General features: G+C 35.1%; 1 protein-coding gene across 3 annotated transcripts in view; it reads left to right on the forward strand.

Moving 5' to 3' along the window:
* SLCO4C1 (solute carrier organic anion transporter family member 4C1) overlaps window positions 1–16,360 on the forward strand; it is an 88,842-nt gene that overhangs the window by 29,475 nt on the left and 43,007 nt on the right. For all 3 annotated transcript variants that reach the window (XM_058726167.1, XM_058726160.1, XM_058726164.1), the window contains exons 3-4: window positions 11,331–11,513; window positions 16,062–16,158. In XM_058726167.1, coding sequence (XP_058582150.1) covers window positions 11,331–11,513; window positions 16,062–16,158 — 280 coding nt within the window. The remainder of the gene's footprint in view (window positions 1–11,330; window positions 11,514–16,061; window positions 16,159–16,360) is intronic.

Consider the following 16,360-nt stretch of genomic DNA (forward strand, 5'->3'; position numbering starts at 1 on the left):
TGAATATTAAAGTCTCTTCTACATTTTTCTGTCTATTCTTACATGTCTCATACTATCTGCCTGATTAATATTGTTGCTGTATATTTTTATTTTTAATTTTTATGAAAGTGTAAGACTTTAGTTGTAATTGTAATTTTTTTTTTTTTTTTTACTAAACTTGGTATTTAGAACAATTTTAGATATACAGAATAATTGTGAAGGTAGTATTAGGTATGAGAGAATTTCCAAATATACCAAATATACCACAACCATTTCCCTCTATTATTATTTTTTAAACTTTATTTTAGAGAGAGAGAGAGAGAGAGAGAGAGAGAGAGAGAGAGAGCAAGTGGGAGAAAGGGGCAGAGGGAAAGAGAGAATCTTAAGCAGGCTCTATACTCAGCATGGAGCCTGACATGGGGCTTCATCCCACGGCCCTGGGAATATGACCTGAACCAAAATCAAGAGTAGGCACTCAATGGACTGAGCAACCCAGGTGCCTCAATTTCTCCCTATCATTATTACTTTGTATGCTATATTTTTAATGATTAATGAACTAGTGTTGATATATCATCTCTTAATGTTTATACTTATTACTTGATGTCCATACTTCATTCAGGTTTCCCTAACTTTTTTCTAATGCCCTTTTTCTTTTCTTTTCTTTTTTTTTTCAAATTTTTATTTAAATTCTAATTAGTTAACATATAGAGTTAAATTGGGCTCAGAAGTATAATTTAGGGGTTCATCACTTAGATGCTCATCACAAGTGCCGTCTTTAATACCCATCACTCATTAGGCCATTTCCCACCCACGTCTATCAACCCTGTTTGTTTTCTATAGTTAAGAGTCTCTTATGGTTTGCTTCCTTCTCTTTTTTTTCTTCTTCTTTCCCTATGTTTGTTTGTTTTGTTTCTTAAATTCCAGTTGAATGAAATCATGGTATTTGTCTTTCTTTGACTTATTTCACTTAGCATAATAAAATCTAGCTCTGTCCATGTGGTTGCAAATGGCAAGGTTCGTTCTTTTTTTTGATGGCTGCATAATATTCTATTGTATATGTATACACCACATCTTCTTTATTCATTCATCAGTCAGTGGACATTTGGGCTCTTTTCATAATTTGACTCTTGTTGATAATTCTGCTGTAAACATTGGGGTACATGTGTCGCTTTGAATCAATATTTTTATATCCTTTGGGTAAACACCTAGTAGTGCAATAGCTGGCTTGTAGAGTAGTTCTATTTTTAATGTTTTGAGGAACCTCAATACTGTTTTCCAGAGTGGTTGTACCAGTTTGCATTCCCACCAACAGTGTAAGAGGGTTCCCCTTTCTTTGCATCCTTACCAACATCTGTTGTTTCCTGTGTTGTTAATTTTAGCCATTCTTACAGGTATGAGGTGGTATCTCATAGTAGGTTTGATTTGTATTTCCCTGACGATGAGTGATGTTAAACATCTTTTCATGTGTCTATTAGCCATCTGGATGTCTTCTTTGGAAAAATGTCTATTCATGTCTTCTGCCCATTTCTTCACTGGATTGTTTGTTTTTTGGGTGTTGAGTTTGATAAGTTATAGATTTTGGATACTAACCCTTTATGAGATACTTCACTTGCAAATATCTTCTATTCCATCAGTTGCCTTTTAGTTTTATTTGTTGATTGTTTCCTTCACTGTGCAGAAACATTTTATCTTAATGAGGTTCCATTGGTTCACTTTTGCTTTTGTTTCCCTTGCCTCCAGAGACACGTCTAGGAGTAAGTTGCTGCCGCTGAGGTCGAAAAGGTTTCTGCCTGTGTTTTTGTCTAGGAGTTTGATGGTTTCCTGTCTTACATTTAGGTCTTTCATCCATTTTGAATTTATTTTTGTGTATAGTGTAAGAAAGGGGTCCAGTTTCATTATTCTGCATGTCACTGTCCAATTTTCCCAGCACCATTTGCTAAAGAGACTTTTTTCCATTGGATATTCTTTCCTGCTTAGTTGACTATATAGTTGTGGGTCCATTTCTGGGTTTTGTAGTCTGTTCCATTGATCTGTATGTGTCTTTTTTAATGCCAGTATCATATTGTCTTGATGGCTACAGCTTTGTAATATAGCTTGGAGTCTGGAATTGTGATGCCTCCAGCTTTGCTTTTCTTTTAAAAGATTGCTTTGGCTATTCAGGGTCTTTTGTGGTTCCATACAAATTTTAGGATTTTTTGTTTTAGCTCTGTGAAAAATTCTGGGGGTATTTTGATAGGGATTGCATTTAAATGTATGTATTGCTTTGGATAGTATAGACATTTTAACAATATTTGTTCTTTCAGTCCATGAGCATGGAGTGTTTTTCCATTTCTTTGTGTCCTCTTCAGGTTCTTTTATCAGTGTTTTATAGTTTTCAGAGTCTGGATAATCTTTTACCTTTTTGGTTATGTTTATTCCTAAAGTATCATATGGTTTATGGTGCAATTGTAAATGGAATCGATTCCCTGATTTCTCTTTCTGCTGCTTCATTATTAGTATATAGAAATGCAGCATATTTCTGTATGTTTATTTGTATCGTGTGATTTTAACTGAATTTGTGTATTAGTTCTAGCATATTTTGTAGTGTTTCGGGTTTTCTACATAGAGTTTCATGTTGTGTGCAAACAGTGAAAGTTTTACTTCTTCCTTGCCAGTTGGGATGCCTTTTTATTCTTTTTTTTTTTTCTGATTGCTGAGGCTAGAACTTCCAGTACTATGTTAAATAACAACGGTGAGAGTGGATGTCCTCCTCTTGTTCCTGACTGTGGAGGAAAACTAGTTTTTCCCCATTGAGGATGATATTAGCTGTGGGTCTTTTGTATATGGCCTTTATGATGCTGAGATATGTTCCTTCTATCCCTACTTTATTGAGGGTATTTATTAATAATGGATGCTTTACTTTGTCAAATTCTTTTTCTACATCTACTGAGAGGATCATTTTATTCTTATCCTTTTATTAATGTGGTGTATCACATTGATTGATTTGAAAATATTGAATCACCTTTACCTAGGAATAAATCCCACTTGTTCATGGTGAATAATTCTTTTAATGTACTGTTGGATTCGATTTGCTGGTATCTTGTTGAGAATTGTTGCATCTGTGTGCATCAAGGATATTGGCCTGTAATTCTCGTTTTTAGTGGGGTCTTTGGTTTTGGAATTCAGGTAATGCTGGCCTGGTAGAATGAGTTTGGGTTTTTCTTCCATTTCTATTTTTTGGAAAACTGATAAGAATATGTATTAACTCTTCTTTAAATGTTTGGTATAATTCTCCTGGGAAGCCATCTGGCCCTGGACTTTTGTTGAGAGATTTTTAATTACACTGACTTCTTTGCTGGTTATCGATCCGTTCAAATTTTCTGTTTCTTCCTGTTTTAGTTTTGGTAGTTTATGTGTTTCTAGGAATTTATCCATTTCTTCCAGATTGGCCAATTTGTTGGCATATAATTTTCCATAATATTCTCTTATAATTGTTTGTATTTCTGTGATGTTGGTTGAGATCTTTCCTCTCTCATTTGTGATTTTATTTATTTGGATCCTTTCACTCTTCTTTTTGATAAGTCTGGCTTGGGGTTTATCAATTTTATTAATTTTTTCAAAGAACCAGCTCCTTGTTTCATTGATCTATTCTACTGTTTTTTGTTTATTTGTTTGTTTCTATATTATTTATTTCTACTCAAATCTTCATTATTTCCTTTCTTCTGCTGGCTTTAGGCTTCATTTGTTGCTTCTTTTCTAGCTCCCTTAGTTGTAAGGTTAGGTTATTTATTTGATATTTTTCTTGCTTCTTGAGATAGACCTTTATACTATATTGCTATATACTATATATTGCTATATACTTACCTCTTAATTACTGCTTTGGCTACATCCCAAAGATTTTGGACCATTGTGTTTTCATTTTTCATTTGTTTCCATGTATTTTTTTAATTTCTTCTTTAATTTCTTGGCTAACCCATTCATTTTTAGTAGGATGTCCTTTAACCTCCATGTATTTGGTCTTCCTGAACTTTTTCCTGTGGTTGACTTCAAGTTTCATAGGTAGGAAAATATGCATGGTATAATCTCAGTCTTTTTGTATTTATTCAGGCCTGATTTATGACCCAGTATGTGATTTATTCTGTAGAATGTCCCATATGCGCTCAAAAAGAGTGTATACTCTGCTGCTTTAAGATAAAATGTTCTGAAAGTATCTGTTAGGTCAATCTGGTCCAGTGTGTTATTCAAAGCCATGGTTTTCTTGTTGATTTTCTGATTAGATGATTTTTACGTTTATGTAAGTGAGTATTAAAATCACCTACTATTACTGAATAAGATTCTTTATGTTTGTGATTAATTGATTTTTATATTTGTGTTCTTACAAGTTGGGGGCGTAAGTATTTACAATTATTAGATCTTGTTGGATAGACCCCTTTATTATGTATGATATAGTGCCCTTCTTCATCTCTTGTTATAGTCTTTGGTTTAAAATCTAGTTTGTCTGATATAAGTAGGGCTACCCCAGCTTTCTTTTGATGTCCATTAGCATTTTAAATTGTTGTTTATGCCTTCACTTTTAATCTACACGTGTCTTTAGGTCTAAAATGAGTCTTTTGTAGGCAGTATATTGATGGATCTTTTTTTTTTTCCCCATTCTGATACCCTATATGTTTTAAGGGGAGCATTTAGTACATTTATATTCAGAGTGATTATTGATAGATATTAATTTAGGCCATTGTATTACCTGTAAAGTCGTTGTTTCTGGCGATTTTCTGTGTTCCTTTGTAGTCTTTGTCACTTTTTTTTTCCCCATTCAAAGAGTCCCCTATAACAGTTCTTGAAAGGCTGGTGTAGTGGTCATGAACTCCTTTAGTTTTTGTTTGTCTGGGAAACTCTGTATCTCTCCTTCTATTCTGAATGACAGCCTTGCTGTATAAAGTATTCTTGCCTACATATTTTTACCATTCAGCACGTTGAATATATCATGTCACTCCCTTCAGGTGGCCAAGTTTCTATTGATAGGTCTGCTGCTAACCTTATATGTCTTCCCTTGTAAGGTAGGCATTTCTTTTCCCTTGCTGCTTTTAGGACTTTTCCTTATGTCCGTATTTTGCAAATTTTACTATGTATATCTTGGTGTTGGCCTGCTTTTATTGATTTTAATGAGAGGTCTCTGTGGTTGGATTTGGATGTCTGCTTCCTTCCCCAGATTAAGGAAATATCCAGGTATAATTTGCTCAAATAAACTTGCTGCTCTCTTCTGTTTTCCTCTCCTTTTGGGACTCCTAAGATAGGAATGTTATTATGCTTTATGGCTTTGCTGAGTTCCCTGAGTTTACATTTGTGATCCAGTGTTTTTCTTTTCCTCTTCTTTATAGCTTCATTATTTTCCATAATTTTATCTTCTGTGTCACTTAATTCCTCTGCTTCTCCCATCCTGTGGTTATTATATCCGGTTGATTTTGCATCTTGGTTATAACTTTTTTTTTTTTTAAGGCCTGACTAGTTTTTAGGTCTTTTATTTCTGCAGTAAGGGACTACTGGTGTCTTCTATGCTTTTCTCAGGCCCAGCTAGTGTCATTATGATTGTTGTTTTAAATTCTGGATCAGACATATTACTTATATTTGTTTTTTTTTAATGTTTTTATTTGTTTTTGAGAGAGAGGGAGAGTAAAAAAACAAGTGGGGGAGGGGCATACAGAGACAGAGGATCTGAAGCAGGCTCTGCACTAACAGCCAAGAACCTGATGTGGGGCTCGACCTCACGAACCATGAGATCATGACCTGAGCTGAAGTCAGATACTTACCTGATCTAGCTACCCAGGCACCTCTACATTTATCTTTTTTTATTAGATCCCTGGCTGTGACCTTTTATTATTCTTTCTTTTGGGATGAATTCCTGCATCTTGGCATTTTGTCTAGGTCTCTGTCTTCTTGTCTGTGTTACGAAAACCTGCTGTGTTTTCTGTTCCTGACAAAAATGCCTTTGTGAAGAAGAGGTCATATACTGTTAGGGCCTGGTGCTTCAAGAAGTGTCTCTAGTGTATGCTGTGTGCACTCTGCTGCTGTGTTTTGTCTGCTCTTTTTTAGGGCAGTCTTCTGCAGGGTTTTCCTTGCCTGCAATGGGAAGTATTTGGATCTTGTCCAGAGGGTGGCGGGTTTTAACTAGGTGTGCTCTGTCTGGTCTGCTTGTTAAAAGAGACTACATCCTATTTCCACTAGAGCTGAAGCTTTGCAGCACTCTGTGGTCGGTTGACTTGGTGTGTGGGGGGAAGTTTGTGCTGGTCTTCTCGGGGGAAGGACCCACTATTTTGGTTCTCAGGCACACTTGCCCTAGTAAAGAAGCACCTGCAGAGTGCAGAGGTGTGGGAATTGGTGTAGTGGCTGAGGTCTTCATTATTGGTGCTGTTTTGCTCCACAAAGTCTGTCCATGCTGATGGGTGGGTGAGAGAAATGGTGCCAGCCCTCTCCTTCCTCCCCAGGGAGGGGAGCTCGATCCCACCATTGTCCGGGAAGCCTTTACAGAAGAGCAAACATTCTTCCTCATGTCTCCCAGGCTTCCCTCAAATTCCTACCTTCACCCTGTCTGTATCTGGACTGTCTGCCTTCCTAGCAGTGCACTGCACCTGTGTTTTATCTCAGGCACACTGAGTTTTAGAACTCCAAACTTTAGAGACCCAGTGTGGTGTGGACCTGTGCTGGTCCTCTCAGGGAGGGTTGCTGCACTGGGGAGGGTGCCAGTTTGTCCCAGAAGTGCAGTCATACCCATAGGCAGGAATGTGGATTATAAAATGCAGAAAAAAAAAAGAGTCCAAGTTTGCTACCCTTAGCAGGTGTTTCTCCCCTATGCTAAGGAACCAGACAGTGCAGTGGAGCCTGCTGTCTCTTTCGTTCCTTGAGAAGTAATGACATCTCTACCAGATATACTTCAAGAAGCAAAAACTGTCTTCTCACAGTTTGTCCCAGGGGTTCCTCAGATTGTGTTGTCTACTCCCAGGCCTCCTCCATTCTTCTCCACAGGGGCACATCTTCACTTGCCGGGCTCCACACCCCCACAGCGAAGACTTCTAAAACTCCAATTTTTGAGCTCCACTGGCTGAAAAAACTCACAATAATCAGCCCCTCTCATTTTCCCAGTCCATGCTTTTAGGGAAGTGTTTTTCTTGTGCTATCCCCTGTACACTGCTCTCCTCCTACCTGCCCCCCACCCCCCCTCCAATCTCTCAGACTCTCACTTCTCTCCATGATCAGGGCTCCCCTCTCTTCCCTGGCACCCATGATCCTTTTCTCCCCTAAATCACATCTCCACACCTTCTGCCTTCTACATTGTAGCCTCATCTTTCCCTCTAGTTGTGCAGTTTGTTGTCTCAGTCTTCAGATAGATTTCCTGGGTGTTCAGAATGATTAGATATTTATCTAGCTGTGTTCGAGGGATGAGGCAACCACGTACTACTTCACTGTCTTAACCTCACCTCCCCAGGCTGGATTCTTTCACTTAGCAATATGCATTTAAGATTCATCCATGCCTTTCTGTGGCTTAGTATGTCATTTCTTTTTATCAATTCTAAGAAAAGCAATAGAAATAAATTATTCAGAAATAATAGAGTAGTATATTGGATATAGTAGTGTTCATAAGTAGATCTTTGGCCTTGTTTACTTGGGGAAAATAATAAAAGAAAATGTTAAGTATTAAAGAGTCTTTTATGCAGTACTGTGAAATGGGTTATAGCTGGGCTGAGATATTGATATCTCAAGGCTTAGAGAGCTGAAGTAATTACAAGAGATTTGAGCCAGAGAAAGACTGCAAAGATCAGTGACATAAAACTGAGTGTCTTTGGGGCGCCTGGCTGGCTCAGTCCGTTAAGCGGCTGACTTTGGCTCAGGTCATGATCTCACAGTCTGTGGGTTCAAGCCCCATGTTGGGCTCTGTGCTGACAGCTCAGAGCCTTGAGCCTGCTTTGGATTCTGTGTCTCCCTCTCTCTCTGCCCCTAACCCACTCGCATTCTGTCCCTGTCTCTCTCAAAAATAAATAATAAAAAACATTAAAAAAAATTAAAAAAAAAAGATTCAGCTCTGTCTTATGAAAAAAAAAACAAAACTGAGTGTCTTTAATAAAAGATTCTCTTTGGTTAATCCAACAGAATGCTGCATCTCTGTCTTTTCCCACTAAACTTTATTACATATGAATTAAAAATACAATTGAAAAACACAAAAACATGAGTTTAAATTGTGTGAGTCTATTTATACACACAGGTTTTTTTCAATAAATACAGTACAGGAGATGTATTTTCTCTTCCTAATGGCTTTCTTAACATTTTCTTTTCTCTAGCTTACTTTACTGTAAGAAAATAATATACAATACATGTAACATACAAAATATGTGTTAATTAACTGTTTATCAATAAGAGTTCTCGTCAAAAATAGGCTATTAGTAAATTTTTGGGAACCCAAAAGCTATACATGGATTTTTAGCTGTGCAGGGTTTGGTGCTCCAACCCCTGCATCGTTTTCAGGTCAACTGTAAAATGTTAGGATAAAATCGTGTTACTATGTACATTATCTTGGAGAAGGGAAGATTTTATAAGGCAAATATCAAAGCTAGGACCTCGAAAGTGTATTTGAAACATTCATAGAAAAAATATGTAAATGACGAATAAAATAAAAAATGCTTATTGATGACCTTAAAAATTAAATTGAAAAAAATATGTGTGTTTGGTATTTTTTAACCAGTGAGATTGGTAGTAATTTAATTTTATTATGGAAGATGTTGCTGTGTTGCTGGTATGATTGCATATTTGTTTAAATTTTTGATAAGATAGTTTGACAATATCAAAATACAAATATTTATACACTTTGACTTAGCAGTTCCACTTTTTGGAATCTACTACATATAGACTTGCATAAATATGCCAAGGAAATTATAAAAATACCTATCACAACATGTTTGTAATGACCTAAATATATTTATAATATAATAATATGTGTTATTTTTTTTTTAAATGTTATTTATTTTTGAGTGAGAGAGAGAGAGCATGTGTGAGCAGGGGAGGGCAGAGAGGGAGGGAGACAGAGAATCTGTAGCAGGCTCTGTGCTGACAGCCAACAGTGCGATATGGAACTGAACTCATGAACTGCGAGATCATGACCTGAGCTGATGTTGGACGCTTAACCGAATGACCACCCAGATGCCCCAGTATGTGTTATTAATTATTAATTATTAAGTGTAAATTGTGGATTAAGTAGATACATTAGAAGACATTTATGCTATGGAATGTTATGACAGTACCAACAAAGAAATTTAAATACAGTTAAATTTCAAAGATGTCCGGGATGTAAGTGAAAATTGGAAGTTGTTGAGTATAGGTGTAGTATGTTTAGTATGACTGTACTTGTGTAAAAATAGTAAATGGATAGGAAACATGTGAATATGTGAGAAAGTGTCTGAAAAAAATTAAAAGAGCTGTTAACAAAGGTCATTACCTCCCTCTGAGTTACATGGAAGATCATAAAGTGGAGACAGGTGGGGGAAGGGAGAATTTTTTCTTTCTCTTGATCTTCTGTGGTATTTAAAATTTACTTAAACAAACATGTTGAAACTTTATGTATTACTTCTTCTGGAAAAAAACAAACACCAAAACCCCAGAGAATACTCACATGGTCAAAATACCTACCAGATTAGTAAAAAAATATATTTACCTATCATAAAAAAATATGAAAAATAATAAATTAAGAAATACCTGTATGTTCAATTTTGCAATGTATCAAATAATGAGATTATTCTTAGTCTAATCTACTACCTCCAAGAAAGTGAATGATGAAACCAGAAATCACAGTTCAAATATCTGACATGGCAAAGGAGGTAACACAAATAATGCAGATTTAGCCCAGTTATAGATACAAATTATCGGCCTGAATATTCATCAACCTCTTATAATCTGAATATGTACAAAATTATAGGGTATATTTTACATTAAAAAAAATAAGTATTTTGTGCAAGGGCACCTGGGTGGCTCAGTCGGTTGACATCTGACTCTAGATTTCGGCTTCTCTCATGATCCCAGAGTTATAAGATAAAGCTCCATGGTCAGGTTCCAAGCTGAGAATGGAGCCTGCTTAAGATTCTCTCTCTCTCTCTCTCTCTCTCTCTCTCTTCCTCTGCTTCTCTCTGCACTTGTGTGCGTGTTCTCTCTCTCTCTCTGTCAAATATAAATAAGTAAATAAAATATTTTATACATAAAATTTGAATCTGAAAGTTGATGGCCATGAATCAGTTAAAGAATCTTCAGGATTGGTGCTTTGGGGGTCTTACATCATTCAGGAAGTAATCTTGATCTGATATTAAGGAAGTGAAAATAGAATTAGCTAAGGCTATTGTTAAAATGCAGATTCCTAGATATTACACCAGATTCAAAGGGAAAGGGCTGGGAATATATGTATTTTTAATATTTATTTATTTATTTATTTATTTATTTATTTATTTATTTAGAGAGTGCATGAGAAGGGAAAGGGTGGAGAGAGAAGGAGAGAGACCAGGCAGGCTCTACACTCAATGGGGAGCCCTATGCAAGGTTGGATCCCATGACTGTGAGATCATGACCTGAGCCTAAATCAAGAAAGAGCCAGATGCTTAACAACCTGAGCCACCCAGGTGTCCTGGGCTGGGAATGTATTTTTAACAAGCATCATTGCTCATTAATATTATCCAGTGAGTTTAGGAAATCTAGATTTACTATAATATCCAGTCTTTGAGTGTGATTTTTAAGATTTTAATCAAATCTTAAAGATAAGCATTTTTCCTTTGATGATATTCAGAAGAATATCCTCTAGAGCCAAAGGTTGCTTCAAAAAATAAATTTAATAAAATAGTTCAAGCTACAATAAAGAATTAGACATAACTTCAAATATTATGGCTTTGCTGTAAACATTGAGAAATTACTGTTTTAGCCAAAATATACTATAACCTAAGTATACTTTTCACATGTGTTTAAAGTATTGATTGATGAATTCATTATGGTTCTCATACTGTATTATAACTTGGAAAGAAAAATAAAGGCTAATTTTTTTTGTTTGTTTGTTTTTTTGTTTTCTTAATTTGAAAACTCCTTCCCTGGCACCACATGCTTCAATTGTGTTTACATTAATTTACCCCGAACTTTGTGAATTATGATTTTTAAAGTAATGTTTCTCAGTTTTGTTCTATGTTTTCTATATTTTAACATAATATTTAATAAATTTTCTTTAGTAATGTATTTTAAAAATAAAGTGAAGTGATTGAAAGAAATTAAGAAGGTTATGTTAGGCAAGTCTGATTTATAAAGACAGATAGATAAATTAAATTTCTGTAAATTCACAATTTAATTTTTTTGCCCCAAAGATACTTGCTCAGCAACAAGGAATGGAGCCAGTTGTACCTCTTCAAGTTCTTCACTTTCTAACTACTTGTATGTGTTCATCTTGGGACAACTCTTGCTGGGAACAGGAGGAACTCCTCTTTATACCCTGGGAACAGCTTTTATTGATGATTCTGTGCCCACACACAAATCTTCTCTTTACATAGGTAAGTTTTCTCTATAAAATAAATGTTTCAGTATCATTTCATTGCTTTTTAAATTGATAACTAAAAGCATAACATATGCTTATGAAAAGTTGTAATTTCATAGGCATTTCTATTCAATTTCCATTAAATATTAGATAGAGCAATATTACTCTTTTAGATTGTTTACTGACACATGTCCTTCAGTTGAATGCGGTTATGAGTTTTGTTGACATCCCGCTCTATATCCTGTTCCGGGCATGCCAGCCCTCCTAGAACTGCCATCCAAGCAGTAGGCTGTCTGGATTAATTGAATTCCAGGTTAATTTACACAGGGTGGGGAGATTGAGTTGGCCATTCTACCTGATTTACTAAATCTTTTATGGACTTAACTAGAGTCAACAAAAGAAACCACAAGATAGTACCCAGAACTCTGTGGACTTTTCATTTCAGACTAATCCTGGTTATGTGTGGCTCAATTCTGGGTTGGTGGCTGGGGGAGGGGGGGTGAGGGGAAAGGCGGTGCTGAACCTAATTTTTGGTAACGTAAGTTTCTCTTAAATTCCTTCTGTGATATTCTTGCAAGGTAGAGTGTACTAGGCTGTGTGTGGCCTTACATCAAATTAATGTGTTTCACATTCTGTAAGTTTTCATCTTATCAGTTTATTATTCTAATATAGGGGGCTGCCTTAGTTCTTTTAATCTGCTGTAACAGAATACCATACACTGGTTGGCTTGTAAACAACAGAAATTTATTTCTCATGGTCCTGGAGGCTGGAAAGTCTAAGATCAGGGTACCCACAGTTTCAGGAGCTGGTGAGGCCTGTTTCCTGGTTCATAGACAGCCATCTTTTTCTTGTGTCCTCACATGGCAGACAGGTAAGAAAGGGCTTTCTGGGGCATCTTCTTAGAAGGGCACTAATCTAATTTGTGAAGGCTCCGTTCTCATGACATAATCAGTTCCAAATATCTCACCTCTTACCATCAAACTGGAAACCTACATCCCAGGTTTAAACATAGGAATTTGAGGGGACACAAACATTTGGTATATAACAAGAACTTATTGCTATAGTAACTGGAAGTCAAGTATGTTCAAAACAGCCCTGATGGAGACTATTAAACCTACTTAGGCTCTTCCTTAATATGAAAACCATTACACTTCTAGTTGTTTTCTCTACTTGTTTTGTGTTGGTCTCTCTGCAAAGTCTCATTTGTCTCTCTCTACAAGTTCTAGCTGATCTGTATAGCTTCTCTTTCATTAACTAATTAGTAATGCTTTTATTTCAATTAGCTAGTAATGATGCTTTTCACTCTCTCAGTTTAGCATATTTCCTTTCTGAAGTCCTCTTCTGATCAATAATTCTCATAAAACAGTTTTAATCTTCATATGTTAGTAACACAAAATTAGGAAGTTTTACAAAAATTATTTAAACACGGTAGGTAGAGTGGAGGCTCACAGGACTGTCCCAGATTTGATAAATCTCTGGGAGGACTTGCTGGACTTAGCATATAATCATATTCATAGCTGTGAATTATTACAGGGAGGGATGCCAAGGAAAATCAGCAAAAGGAAAAGTACAGACAAAAACCAGGTACAAGCTTTGAAGATTTAGCTTCCTCCTAGTGGAGCCAGACAGTTCACAATTGATTCTGCCAGCAAGGAGTTTGAAATGTTTTCTACCAGTTAAGTTCATTAGAGGTTCAATGTCCAAGGATTTTATCGGGGGTTGATCATGTAGGGACCCTTTGCCTTGCATGTATTAAAAGTTCTAGACTCTTAAAAGGAATACAAGTGGTCAGCAAAACAATATTGTTTGTACAGTGTAGGTGCAGTCAGGCAGGCACCCTAATTAGTTAGGGAATGGTGGCATCCTTCTGGACAGTTAAATAAATCCCAAATGCCAGCCAAGGGCCAGCCTTGCAAACAGGTCTTTCTAAAGTTAACAGTCACAGGCCTGCTATGTTAACTCTTTCTTATACTGTAGGAATTTATCAAATGGTAATTTTTGAGAGCAAAGGAAAACAACAGAAGTAACAAAACTGGGAAACACATTTTATCTCTTTATGTTAAGGAAAATATGAACACTTAATTATAGTATCTTATATACCTGATTTTTTTTTCAATTTCAGATAACCAGTATTTTTTAGTGGGTATTTTAAGTTTTGTTGTGTGAAAAACTTCCTTTTTTATGCTTTTTATCTCTTTTTATTTCCCCATTTCCAAAATCTTCCTCCATTCTTTCTTTCTTTTAAAACAGTATCTATTTTTGGTAGCATACATTATTCTATGAAACAAATTTTATACATAACAAGGCAAAAAGGGGCAAAAAGAAAACAATCAAAATTTGCTACCTTTTAGAGTGAATTAAAAAAAGTAGTTAATGTAACATCTCAATCCTTACAATCTTTTCCAGGCCATTCACCCTTTATTCCCTTATTTCTTTGATGCTTTCATTGGGTTAACAATCTTTGTTCTTTAATTCCAACTTTTTAATTCATTTAATGTTATTTTGTGTTTAAGTCTTTCATCTTAACATGTGCAAAACATATTTGCTCTATGTTCTTATTTCTTAGCCTTTTTTCTTTCTTTTTGATAATTTAATGTTTATTATTTCATTTCTTCGCTTTTATCAATTTCCTCCTTTTATCAATATCCTTTACTGTTCATCTACTAATGACCTTATATGCAAACTTGATATTATGAAATTCTGAAATTAATTGATATTTTTATCACATTCCTGTTTATCACAAAGGTTCTAGAACTCTTTAAGTAAAAATTTGTTTTAACGCTTTTCCCTGATAAATATTTTCACTGGGAATAGATAACTAGTTGACCGTTGATTTTTTTTTTTCAGTACTTTAAAAATACTGTTTCTTTGTCTTTTCACTTCCAATGTTTCTTATATATGTTTGCATTTTTAAGATTTTTCTGTTTGATATGATTTTCTTCAGTTTTACTTATATGATGTGTGTAGGTGCAAAATTCCTTTTATTTAACTTGTTTTGGATTTATATGACTTGGATTTACATGTTTTGGATTTATATGTTGTTTTGTACTTTCATTGGCTTTAGGATATTTCCTATAATTATTTATTTAAATATAACTTCTTTCCTATTATCTCCTCTCCTAGAACTCCAATTACATGTATGCTAAGCCTTTTTTTTTTTAATGCATTCTTCATCTCTTACTCTTTTCTGTATTTTTTATCCTTTGTTTTTATTTTTTGTGCTTCTCGATAAATATTTACTGATTTAATTGTATTTTCCAGTTGGTAATCTTTAGTTCTGAGGAATCTGTTGTGGATCTCTTTCATTTCACTTTGATAAAGGTGTTTTATACTTGTACCACTTTTATCCAAACCCCACTCTGTCTTTTAATAAACTCCCAATCTCTGATATATTTGGTAACACTGCAGTCTGGGATGCCCTTTATCTGACTTCGCAGGTTGAGTTTATTTGAAGCAAAGCTGTATTTACTTTGTGAGCAAGTCTATTTGTAATTCACCCTTACTTTTAGAGTATAGCCTCCTAGGTGCCAATGTAAAATGTAGGGTAGAGGAAGTTAATAACTTCCAAGTTAGGAGCCCTGAACTACAACTTTGGTTTCCTTCCTTCCCAGACACTACCAAGGATTGCTAACCCCCAGTGTCTCTTGTAGAATCAGCCAATATATGTAGGAAAAAAATCAGTCCCATTTTTTTAGATGTCCCTCTTCAGAATCTTGACTCTGGTCCTTCAGAATTCTTATATGTTTCCAGATCATCTTGCATGGCTTCTACTTTGGAGACTTGGTCAAGTATATAAGTCATTTTTGCCATTGACACATGCTTATCTTTGGATATGTTATATTTTGTTCTTTTGTATATGAGAATGAGAATCTCAGCAATTAATAAAAAATTCAGAAAGTGGTAATATATGAAGATACTAATGTACACATCTTTTTTGGTAAAAATTTAAATGTTATGTATGGCAAAAATTTAAGTATCAGAGAAATAAGGTTAGTTTAATTCTGCTGCAAGTTAAAGTGGAAGATTCACTAAGTGTAGGAATTTAAATTAATGGCTTACTTTTATGAAAAAGACTAATGACCAGATCCAGGTTTTAAAATCAGCTGCTGTAGTGCAAAATACAGATTGCTTTTGGAGTGTCTACACAATAGAAAAGGCTTTTCATTTCACATCATTTTTTCCATAAGAATTGTGAACAGTAACTAATACCACCATCCACAAAGGGTAGTAGTAGATGCACTACCTCTGCCACCAAGTAACGTAACGTAAATTTCCATGAATTTATAGTTTAGATTTATTGCGGTTATTGCAGTCTAACAATTTATACACTGAATTACATAAATATTTATATTTAAAATGTTTTATATTTATTTTTAAAATATTTTTTAAGCTGTTTGACTTGACAAGTACTATTCAATGGTATTTTTTTACTGAAAATGTGTAATTTTGGTGTAATTCTAATCATTTCATGATTTTTCTAGTGTAAAATATTTCTCTTCACTGCTGTAAGCTTTTCAAAGCACAATTGTACTGTTGACTATCTTCAATGTCTTTGTTCTTCCAGGAATTGGCTATTCTATGTCAGTATTAGGCCCTGCTATTGGTTATGTGTTGGGAGGACAGCTGCTAAGCATGTACATTGATGTGAACATGGGACAAAGGCAAGGCGACATCTCTTTTTCTTTTATATGTTTATTTTATTTTAATAATGTTAACATCATAGAACGTTTTCAAAGAATTTCCTCAGATAGCATGAGGGATTTTTCAGGAAACAGAACTGAATACACACAATATTTATATAATACTTTATCTGCACTTCATGAATTAATGCCATACCACCCCTTAGTATAATAAATTTATTCA

The sequence above is a fragment of the Neofelis nebulosa genome, chromosome 1, assembly GCF_028018385.1.
Source record: "Neofelis nebulosa isolate mNeoNeb1 chromosome 1, mNeoNeb1.pri, whole genome shotgun sequence".
NCBI classification, from domain to species: Eukaryota; Metazoa; Chordata; class Mammalia; order Carnivora; family Felidae; genus Neofelis; species Neofelis nebulosa.